General features: G+C 42.0%; 1 protein-coding gene across 3 annotated transcripts in view; it reads left to right on the top strand.

Moving 5' to 3' along the window:
- The window catches only part of CD79A (CD79a molecule), a gene marked incomplete at its 5' end in the record, with an annotated part of 28,569 nt that extends 17,094 nt beyond the window's left edge, over positions 1-11,475 (top strand). For 2 of the 3 annotated variants that reach the window (XM_081019170.1, XM_081019172.1), the window contains 4 exons: positions 221-688; positions 6,435-6,553; positions 8,080-8,148; positions 9,848-11,475. In XM_081019170.1, coding sequence (XP_080875296.1) covers positions 221-688; positions 6,435-6,553; positions 8,080-8,148; positions 9,848-9,970 — 779 coding nt within the window. In that variant the 3' untranslated portion in view covers positions 9,971-11,475. The remainder of the gene's footprint in view (positions 1-220; positions 689-6,434; positions 6,554-8,079; positions 8,149-9,847) is intronic. The other variant, XM_081019171.1, reaches the window with a different exon arrangement.
- Between the last annotated feature and the right edge of the window lie 568 nt (positions 11,476-12,043).

Genomic DNA, 12,043 nt, shown 5'->3' with positions numbered 1-12,043 from the left:
GGAAGGAAGGAAGGAAGGAAGGAAGGAAGGAAGGAAGGAAGGAAGATGGAGGCCAGTATTGCCCATGGCACACCTGACCCAGGCTACCATCGCACACTGGTTGAAAACCACTGCCCTAAGTAAAACAAAGGGAGATTTCCACATAAAAAGAAAGAAAAGAAGATGGCTCTTTCTACAACTTGTAGACATCAAAACTACTTCTCCCTTCTCCCTTCTCCAGGTTATGCTTGTGAGAACCAGACCACAGTTGACAAGTCCATTTCACCATCAGACACACTAAATGCCAGCAGCTCTGGAACAACAGAAGCCACTCTGTCTCCTATGACTGAGAAAAAACACCCCAAAACAGCCCCCCTGCCTACACCAGTGGGCTATGTGTCCATGACAGTGGAGCCTGGACGCCCCTCTTACATAACCACCGAAGGGTCTTCTGCCACTCTAGAGTGCAAGTTCAAGGCCCCCAAAGGGGCCAAAGTCATTTGGAAAAAGACTTGCTCCTCCAACTGCAGTGAAAGCTTTGCTGTCGATGAGACTGACAGCCGGAAGATCACAGAAGACATTTCTCAAGGGTTGTCAACGCTCAGCTTCCATTCAGTCCAAAGGGAAGACACAGCCATGTACTATTGCTGTGTGTCTGCTCCATCGGCTGGCCAGCGCCAGTCTTGTGGCACGTACCTCTGGGTCCGGAGTGAGTATGAACCTTGTGACTCCATAGGGTTGGGGTGGTATCTGTAAAGCTGGGGTGGGTAAGTCTGTGGGTATGCTGTATTGTTTTTAACACTCGATTGGGAGCCACCCAGAGTGGCTGGGGAAACTCAACCAGATGGGCGGGGTATAAATAATATATTATTATTATTATTATTATTATTATTATTATTATTGTTATTGTTATTGTTATTATTAGTCATGGCTGTTATGTACTGAAGTTCTCACCCTGGGCCAGCAGGGGGATGCTGTAGATAGTTTTCACTCAGGTCCACATATGCAAATAAGGAATAGAAAGTGACATTCAGTGATTGGATAGTTACAGAAAGTTGTTACTGTTGCTTTGTAGTGGAGCTCTATATAAGCAGGTTGGCTGAACCCTTCAGTCAGTTCTGTTCTGGCCTGCGAATAAACAAGAGGTGTTTGAAGAATCGCTGTGTCATCTGATATGTTCACCCACAACTTAACAATGGCACACTTAATCATGACCAAAAATACCCACACACCTCCGCTTGTGTGGCAATTAGGCTTAGTAGTTAGTGAGAGACCCCCCCCCACACACAATGCTTATTGCCATGCCTTGGGGGGGGGGTGCAATTCTCATTGGAACTTTGGCTGGAGAAAGCAGAGATAACGCCCTGTATTCTGTGATCCTAACTAAAATTGCTCCCCCACCACCACCACCAAAAATGGGCAACAATTAGACTTAGGGGGAAAGTGCCCATTGGTGCCAATGGGATTTCTACACACACACACAGACAGACACACACACACAAAAGCTGTGTTGGGATCAGCAGGCAAGCTGAGGGAAGGGTGTATAGGCTATATCAGAAGTTACATTTACCTGTTAGTTTGGGGTTTGCTTGTGTGTGTGTTTTTTAAAAAAAATGCCTTAAGAAAAATAATTTGTAATTGGCCAATGCATATCAGAAGAGAGTATAAGATGACTAAATTCTAAACTCTAAAACTTTTCTAGGAGCTACTTTGCAAAAATAAAATTTATCTCATTATAGGTCTGAAATAAATACAATCTGAAAATCAGAAATATCTCAAGATATTCACTGTTGTTTTATGTTTAATTTTCAACATTGGCCTTGAAATGTTGTTTTATATCTGATTCTGAATCCTGACACTTGGAAAACCATTGATGATGCAAGACTTGGACTGGGGTTTCAATACCCTGATGAGTGATAACTTCTTTTGGCATGTCTCTGTCTTTTCAGTGTAATCTAACTTGTAGATGTAAGGATAAAATGAGATACAGGCCCTGCATACTCAACTCAGAGCTCCATGGTGAAATAATAGGATTATGGAAACTAGATAAATAAAACAAATCTTACTATTGAAACCTGTGAGTAGCGATTTGGGCGTAAGGACCACTGTGTTCAATGAGCTTCCTCTGAATTACGTAAGATTGCAGTCTTGGGTTGAGAGATATTTCTTTGAGAGCCAGCTTGAGTCCCATCAGGGGAAAAGGTGGGGTATACATAAATTTTAAGTATTGGTATTAATATTAGTACTGGTGGGGTGGTCTTTTTAAAAATGAAAACTTTAAGTCTTGCTGATAAGAGTCTTGAGGAAGTAGTGAAAACTATAATTTGCTGTGTTCAATAGCTGCACATCTTAATGCTGTCCTTTAAAAATCCTTCAGCACCTAGATTTGGGAGAGTTGGAGGGAAGGGGGCTGGTTAGGAGATGATGAATTCAAATGTTTGCTAGAATGCATCAGATACGAGAAGTTTCTTGGCACATCCCTTCCCCCCCCAAAGAAGTTTCAACTTTGATATTGTATTAATAGTCTTAATATTGTTCTTTGGCCATTTCCTGACCACCTTCCTTCAAATCACCATTTGGAAAATATCAGAAGCTTAAGATCAGACAGTCCAGAAAGACATGATCAGGTTGAAGCGGAAGAGGAGGAGGAGGAGGAGGACAGTGCTGGCAAACTGGCAGAGTCAATTGCAGGGTTTTAATTAGGCAGGAAATCTATCTCAGCCCTACATGGAAAGGCCAGAGAGGCAGATGTCCTACACTGAGCTACAGCTGTTCCCCATTGTCTACAGCAGCGTTTCCCAAACTTGGGTCTCCAGGTGTTTTTGGACTACAATTCCCATCATCCCTGACCACTGGCCCTGCTAGCTAGGGATGATGGGAGTTGTAGCCCAACAGCAGCTGGAGACCCAAATTTGGGAAACCCTGGTAGAGCAGCAGACTTCAGGGCCCACCTTTAAGTCAAACAGACATTTGGGGACCCATTTCTTATTTATTTATTTTTCTACCATCTGTTTGTATGGTGTTACTGCCATGGTCCATCTCTGATCTTTTCTCAACCCACCAGTTGAAAACCAGTGGTCTAGAGCCAGCAAAACAACAAGTTGTGGTTGTTACAATGTTAGGGAGTTATCCCCCTTCCCCCGTAAGTGATGGCAGATTAAATGCTGGTCATCATTTTATCAAGTGGTAATTTTCTATATTGGGTGTGCAATGTGTGCATGCATTCGGATGAAAAAGGCTTCCAGAGCAATAGAAACAAGACAGCTCCTGCCCTCAGGGTTATAATTTAGATATAATAATAATAATAATAATAATTAATAATTTATTTATACCCTGCCCTTCCCGGTTTAAAAACCGGGCTCAGGGCGGAGAACAGCAAATATAAAACATTGATTAAAATGCGACTTTAAAACAGCATAAAATACAACATAAAAATGCAGCATCAATATCAATAAAATTCAAAAATTCAGGGGTCATTTTGGGAAGGGGGGGGGGAAACCCCAGTCAGTAGACATCAAATGATCACCAGGGCTAACTGGCCAAGTTGGTCCTACTAGGGCCAGGAAGGAGGCCAGTGAAACATTTAAATGTGGGGTCCCAAGAAAGGGTTTCTTCATAGAAGAGAAAAGGGAAAAGGGAACAGAGGATCCGGCTAATTCAAATTTAAGGCCAGGTGGAATAGCTCTGTCTTACAGACCATGCGGAAGGAGATCAAGTCCTGCAGGGCCCTAGTCTCGTGGGACAGAGCATTCCACCAGGTCGGAACCATCACTGAAAAAGCCCTGGCCCTGGTGGAGGATAGTCTGGCTTCCTTAGGGCCTGCGACCTTTAAGCTATTATTATTCATGGACCTTACCAGGCATACCAGGAGAGGCCGTCCCGTAAGTATGAGGGTCCTAGGCCACATAGGGCTTTAAAGATCAAAACCAGCACCCTAAACCTGACCTGATACTCCACTGGGAGCCAGTGCAACTGGTAAAGCACTGGGTGAATATGCTCCCATGACAAGGACCCCGTGAGGAGCCTCGCTGCAGCATTCTGCACCCGCTGGAGTTTCTGGGACAGTTTCAAGGGCAGCCCCGCATAGAGTGAGTTACAGTAGTCAAGCCTGGAGGTGACCGTCGCATGGATCACTGTGGCCAGGTCAGGGTGGGAAAGGTAAGGGACCAACTGCTTGATACAACGAAGGTGGAAAAATGTTGCTGCAACCTGTGCCTCCATGGAAAGGAAGGCATCAAGGATGACACAAAAGGCAAACGGATGAGGCAGGAGGAGGAAACTAGCACTCAAGACAGGAGTTCTTAGTTCCTGCTGTGGTAGAAAACTTCAGAGAGAGGAGAAACCAAGAAATGCCAGTCTCTCAGCTGTGTTGATGGAGTCTTCTCTTCCACCTTCTGATTAAACAGCTGCTGCCAGGTGACACTTGATAGCTTCTCAACATGGGCCAATATAAGTTTCAGTTTCTTATTTTTTCTAGTCTTTAAGTTCTGCCCTCCCCATTTCCACATTTTAGAAAAAGGCCTCATGAATTTCACCAGTGTTTTGGTGCAATTTTCTTCCAATAGACACCTTTTTACGTACAGTTTCCCCATTTTTGCAAAGTAATTTTCTGGAGTATACTGCATCTTTGTCATTATACAGGCATTCTTATGTGCATGTTATCTTAGTAGATGCATTTTTAAAACACTGCTTGGCTGGAAAACGACATTGCAGAATTCAGAGAGGTGCATTTTTTCTCTTCTACTCTGCTGTAGCCTGCCAAATGGTGAAGACAATATGATTATTTCCCTGCTTTCCCAGATTTCTGCTTAGATGTGTTTGGATTTTCTTCATCACCTGGCAGGGGGAATTCAAGTTAACCACTTGCAAAGTTACCACTTGGTTAAATAGATATATACCTGGTGCCAGATGTAGAAGGAAAAGAACGTGGGGTTGTATTTAACTAAGTTCTACACAGAATAGTCTAAATGAAATTAATGGACTAATAATAATAATAATAATAATAATAATAATAATAATTTATTTATACCCCGCCCATCTGGCTGGGCTTCCCCAGCCACTCTGGGTGGCTTCCAAAAAAATATTAAAATACTATAATACATCAAACATTAAAAGCTTCCCTAAACAGGGCAGTTAGTCATCCCCATTCATTTCAGTGGGTGTGCTCTGAGTAGCTGCACTCATGGGTTATAGTGAAGCAGCTTAGTTTTTCAGACTGGGGATTTTCTAGAGACCTAAGCCAGGCTGGTAATACAGTATCTATACAGGATTCCTGCATGGAATTCTTAAAGTTGATGGTTCTTCCAGAGAGATGGGAGTGTAGCTAGAGTAGTGCCAGGGAGAAGCTCAGAGGGAATAGGGACTGATACAGGTGAGTTTTGGGTTATGAGAATATTGATATTGTTTATCTTCCTGGTTTCCTCCAAGGAGCCCCAACCACATTTTATCATTTCTACAACTTTGTTAGGTAGGTTTCATTGAGAAGTAAACAAGGTGTTACAACTAGCGTTGCTCCCAAACACCCAGTGAGTTATAAGTCAGAGCAGAATTCATACTTCTGCCAGACAGTATCTTGATCAGGGTTTTTGTAAATATGCTCCACAACCTTGTTTTGTCAATAAGAACTTTCATTTCCTTTCTGAAATTACCACTGGCCTGTGAAATGACGTATTGTCAGTCCGCACAACACAACATTTAACCTGAAGCTTCAAAATGGGGAAATGTTTTCTGCAGAATGTGAAGGGGCACAGAAGCCCCCACCAAAAAAATTATCTTAAGGAGAAATCTGGAGAGTAGGTTTAGCCCTGTAATGTACAAACAGAACCATTGTGGAGAAGCAGCGCTGGCATTGGTGCCAATTTCATAGCGAGTACTTGCCCAAAATCGGTGCCAGTGCCAGTGCCACTTCTCTGTCAGTGGCAGAGGTGGCAGGGCAGGCAGAGTAAGGTAAAGATAAAGGGACCCCTGACCATTAGGTCCAGTCATGGACAACTCTGGGGTTGCGGCGCTCATCTCGCTTTATTGGCTGAGGGAGCCTGCATACAGCTTCCGGGTCATGTGGCCAGCATGACTAAGCCACTTCTGGCAAACCAGAGCAGCATACAGAAATGCCGTTTACCTTCCTGCCAGAGCGGTACCTATTTATCTACTTGCACTTTGTGCTTTCAAACTGCTAGGTTGGCAGGAGCAGGGACCGAGCAACAGGAGCAGGGGATCGAACTGCCGACCTTCTGATCGGCAAGCCCTAGGCTCTGTGGTTTAACCCACAGCACCACCCGTGGCAAGGCAGGCAGAGTAAATCAATACAAACAAAGATACTTAATGCAATAATACCTGGGGTGTATATTTTTCTTTGCATACTTGTAGTTTTACCTGGGATTGCAAGAGAGTGATAAAATAGTTAGGGATGCTGTGGGGTTTCTGGATCAAACACTCTCCTGCTTGCTGTCTTCTAGGGCCTCGACCAGCCTCTTTCCTGAACATGACAGAAGGCGTCAAAAATAAGATCATCACAGCTGAGGGTTTCCTGCTACTCATCTGTGCCATTGGTCCTGGTCTTTTTTTGCTCTTCAGGGTGAGCTGTTATTTCCCTCTGCTTAGTCTTTGTAGGCATGCACAGACAGAGAGAGCATGGTGCATAAATGAATCTGTCAGCCTACAGTTTCCAGTCACCAGATCTTGTTCTGCTTTTTTTCTATTTTTAAAGAGTAAATTGCTACCCCCAAGAGCCAAACTGTCCTTTTATCAGCATGTGCACCAGCAACAGGCACAGCATCTAGATAATAGCCTAATACAAGAGTTTTCCCCCAAATGGCAGTTCACTGGAATCACATGTGTCAGTTATAGCAAAGGACCAAGGGTATTGTCTGAGAACAATAATTGGATGGCTCTGAAATACAAAATGCTGTTTGCTGTGTTCCTTTAGTAAAAGACTTGTGTGACGTGTTTATCACATCGATATCCCACTTCTCCACTGTCATGAAACTTAAGGAAGCACACAGAGGGGTCTCAGATAGGTTCCCATCCAGGCACTGACAAGAACATGATGGCTGTGTCATGCACCCTTAGACCATGCTGTGGCCCCTGGTACTTATCTGAGACCTGTTGTTATATCTATACAGCTAACTGAAGACTAGTCCATATAAGCTAGAATTGTCCATCTACAAATGCTGTGTGAATTACAACTGGGCATTTGGTGAAGTGGCCTGTTTATTTCTCTGTCACACACAGCTGCCCAGGATGTAAGTTTTCACCCATGCACCCCAATCATGCATGACAGAAAGTTCATGCAACTACTTTTCCATATGGCCAGACAGAATGTTGTAACATGTGTTCAGTTTTATCATGTGCTGATCAGCTGAGGACCAGTTTTTGTTTGTATGAAATGGCCCTTAAACTAAAATTGATTTAATTGTTATGCTCTTCTGTGATCAGCTCGCTAGTTACCATTAACTGTGACCAACGTATTGAGAACCTATGAAATCTAAGCAGTAAATGGCTACCAAGATTATGAGCCTCTCAATACTGGTAATTGTCATTTAGCAAGAAGGGGTAATCAACAATTCACTATAACTCACCTCTCGCTTCCTCAGAGAAGCCCAACTCTGAAATGGGGGAAGGACAGTTAAACTGGTTTAAAGTTACATCCACAACATACTTAAAAATAATAATAATAATAAAAGCCATTATTGTACCATTTTAACAGTCATGGCTTCCCTCAAAGAATCCTGGTAACTGTAGTTTGCTAAGAGTGTTGGGAATTGCAGCTCTGTGAGGGGTCTCCTAACAACTCTTGGCACCCTTAACTACAGTTCCCATGAGTCTTTGGGAGAAGCCATGGCTTTTAAAGTGACAGAAGAGTGCTTTAGATGTGTGGTGTAGGGGGGGGGCTGAGTTTGTGGCCTAAAAGCATGTAAAATGCACTGAAAACTGATGCAGCTAAGCAAAGATCCTAAGTAGTGCCATCTCCAATTTGGAGGAAAAGCACATAGAGGATATGTCTCCATTATCTCACTCTTACTACTGGGCTGCAGGCTGTGGCAGGGCCCAATGATGCCTACCCTGATGTTTTCATAGTGTTTTGCTTGTCTTTTTTTGCAGAAGAGATGGGAAAATGAGCGCCTTTTACAAGCCAAGAAGAAGGCTTATGAAGAGGAGAACATATATGAGGTAATTCCAGGAGACTTCTGTGCATGGGCGTGGGAAAGGGAGGGGCAGCTGTTCCCCCCCCCCCAATAAATAAAAATGTTAACAAAAATCCAGGCTACGCCCATGCTTCTGTGCAGCAGAACGTGGGAAAATTCCAAAGCTGAAGGAGATGGACACCACAGCGTATTCATATGATACTAGAAATAGGAAGCCCAGCCAGTATTCTGCAGCAACATAATCTAACAGCGGACAAAGAAACATATTCATGCATTATATATATAATTTTAATGAAATTATATATATATATATATATATATATATATATATATATATACACACACACATACACACACACACACATAAAATTTATACACCGCTTGATTGTAAGAAGAAAACAAAACCTCAAAGAGGTTTACAAAGAGATAAAACAGTGAAATCAAGAAAAAAAATTACGACCTGACTTTAAAGCAGGCTCAGACTTTAACTTAGCCCTCCAGATGTTTTTAGCCTACAACTCCCCTGATCCCTAGCTAGCAGGACCAGTAATCAGGGATGATGGGAATTGTAGTCTCAAAACATCTGGAGGGCCGACTTTGAGGAAGCCTGCTTTAAAGCATACAAAAGTTAAAATGCTAAAACAGATTTAAATCACCTCAAAGTTCTAAGCTTCTGGGCAGACTTGTCTAAAGAGGAATGTTTTTAGCAGATGCTGAAAAGAGTTTAGTGAAGTCATGCGCTTGATCTCAATAGGCAGGCAGTTCCAAAGTATAGGCACTGCCTACAGATTTAGGAGTGAGGATCCCTGCCAAAGATCAGTGAATTAAAAAATGAGAATGCTTTAATTCCAGTAGGAAGGAAAGTAGTCAAAAGCTTTACTATTTGTTATTTTTATGTATTTTATTTTACTGTATATGCTTATGTACATTTTCCTGTTGCTCAAGATGAGTTCATTATGTTACTGTGAAAGTATGTTTTGCCATTATCCTAAAAAAAACCAGACCCACTCCGCCCTTTCCTGTGGTGAGGCCTGTGGAAAAAGAAGAGCGCCGTCTCCCCCTTCAGTTCAATCTCAATATCCTACTTAGTGGGATTTACTTCCTAATAAACTTGTTTAGGGTTGCAGCCAAAGGTTGTATCAAGTTATACCTAGTGACAGGAAGTCCTCCTGGTCGGAACATCATCCCCGTGAGTCCACTCTGGGCAAACTGGAAATGTTGTATTTGACTGCTACAGTGATGTCACATCCCACAGAGCAGACCCTTTGAAATGAATGCACCGAAGTTTGTAATGTCCATTGTTTTTAATGGGTCTGCTCTGAATAAGACTAACCTTGGCTATCACCCTAAAACTCAATGCATCTTCAGAATAATAGTGAACCCCTTTTTGTCATTTTATATCAGTATTCATGCTTATAGACTTACCATATTTTTTGCTCTATAAGACTCACTTTTTCCCTCCTAAAAAGTAAGGGGAAATGTGTGTGCGTCTTATGGAGCGAATGCAGGCTGCGCAGCTATCACAGAAGCCAGAACAGCAAGAGGGATTGCTGCTTTCACTGCGCAGCGATCCTTCTTGCTGTTCTGGCTTCTGAGATTCAGAATATTTTTTTTCTTGTTTTCCTCCTCCAAAAACTAGGTGCGTCTTGTGGTCTGGTGCGTCTTATAGAGCGAAAAATACGGTATCTTTCAGAGATTGACCTTTTTTTGTTTTCCTTTCCTAGGGACTGAATCTGGATGACTGTTCTATGTACGAGGACATTTCACGGGGGCTACAGGCCACCTACCAGGACATAGGGAACGTGAAAGTGATTGATTTGCAGGTGGAGAAGCCAGAGAAACCGTGATAGAAAAGGACTTCACTTTGCATTCGCTTTCCAGGCACTTAGTATAAACAGCCCATTTTGAATCCTGAATATTCTCCCTCACTTCATCCTGCTGAGGAGAATTGAGGGCAGGGGTGGAAGGATTCTATATTCTCCTCTCTCCAGGATACTCACACTTGTATAACTATGTCAGGTTTACAATAAGAAGGCTGAGAAGAACTTATTGATTCTGCTTTGTGAAAGATCTGGCTTTGGCAGGAGGGTAAACAACACAGGTTTCCTGGCATTTTCGTTTTCCAGACAAAATATTCTGACAAGTACTAACTTTATCTTCACTTGACATCTTCCTAGTCACTTTTCCATTCTTGGTCTTGTTGGGAAGAGATGCTTCCCTCCCTTTTTCTAGGAAAATTTGTTCCAAGATGTAAAGAACACGTCAGTGATATTCACCAAATGGTGCACAACTGAGTTTATAGGATTAATTCATTTAGAATGTGTGCCTGCTCCTACTTTCCTTTCTGAAATTGGGGTTTAAGAGAGACCTATTTATAGTGCAGCTGATTTGGAAGCGTGCTCATTGTGTTCAGTTCAAATGTATATTTTTCCCCCATTGTTGAATGCTGAAGGAAATTGGGCTATAGGTTTGCAGCAAAATTCAGCTATATATGGTGCTGATTGGACAATGCTTCAAGACACACATGAACAAGAAAGAAATAGTACATAGACTGCCTCAATCACAAGACAGGATAAAAAACAGAGCTTATCCAACATTTGCTTTGGTAGAAGCCAGGAAAAGGCTGAAATCATATCATGGGTGAAAAACCTATGCAACTTTTGTTTCAATATTATATTTGTCTTCATCTTTGATCTGCTACTTATATGCTTTCCCACTCTTGTATAGGAAAAAGTTGTAACATTGTTAATATTGTAGGATTTTAATTTTTTTGATAGATTGCACTATGAACCTCCCCGGCTTTCTTCAAATACCAAAGGAAAGCTGGAGAGAGCTAATGAGATGGGCCTGACTTGTGGCTAAAAGTAATAGGGTTAACCAATGCGATACTCTCCAGATGTTTTGGCCTATAACTCCCATTATCCCCTACTGTTGTCTTTGTTGGCTGGATTGATGGGAGTTCTAGTCCAAAAACATATGGAGGACACTATGTTGAGTATCTCTCCATTAGAAGAACCAATGAGTTTTAAGTTTTCGTGGAGACAATGAAAAAAAACCCAGACATTTCACAGTGTTTGGTTATTTCCCTAAAGTAATAGGCTGACCCTCTCTTCTTACCATGGCATACAAAGCTCTGGTTGTGCATTACAGAAGATTGCCAAAGGTGGGTGAGTCGAAGCAGTGCCCAGGGAAATGGATAGTTGACCCCAATAATACTCTTGATCCAAGCCCTAGCATGGGAGACGGTTTGTAATCCTATTTCGATTTAATGACAGACTAAATTTCCTTATTTTTTCATGTTTTGTCATCTGGGATGTTAATAAAATAAATGTTTCACTATTATGAAATGAGATTGTTTTGAAACAACATGTTTCATTTATTTAGAAAATGTCCTACTTGCTTTATATTCAAAACAACATCAAAGTGATATATTCTATTATTCACTTAGGAGAACAACTTATTTCTAACCCTAACCTCATGATAACAGGGTTAGTTTGGATCAGTGCTTTTGTAATACCGAGCAGTACAGGAAAGTCAGGTCTGTCTTGATGCTTGTCTGATCAGATGCAATACGGTACACATTTTCACACTACAAGTGGCCAGCTGGCCACCTTTGCACAAGGAAACATGCATTGGCTATCTTCATGATGGATAGTTTTATATACTTCAGCCAGTGCTCTTTCCTACAACCCATATGCCTTGTAACCTAAACCTTAATGCACCATCTGTGCCTGGGAACAATTTGTTTTTCTTCTGGTACCATCTCTGGTGAAACAGAGTGTGTCTTTTAAATTATTCTAAAAAGTGTCTTTATGATCCTTACAAAACCAGAGCAATTCACAACCATGGGCAGGCAACAGAGTTGGTGGCACAGACTGTTCAGATAATACTCTATATTGCAGTTGCCGTAAGGGCCTTTT

Source organism: Podarcis pityusensis, assembly GCF_964106645.2.
Source record: "Podarcis pityusensis genome assembly, chromosome: 8".
Lineage (NCBI taxonomy): Eukaryota > Metazoa > Chordata > Lepidosauria > Squamata > Lacertidae > Podarcis > Podarcis pityusensis.
The sequence above is the reverse complement of the archived record's forward strand: the minus strand, read 5'-3'. Positions and strand labels throughout refer to the sequence as shown.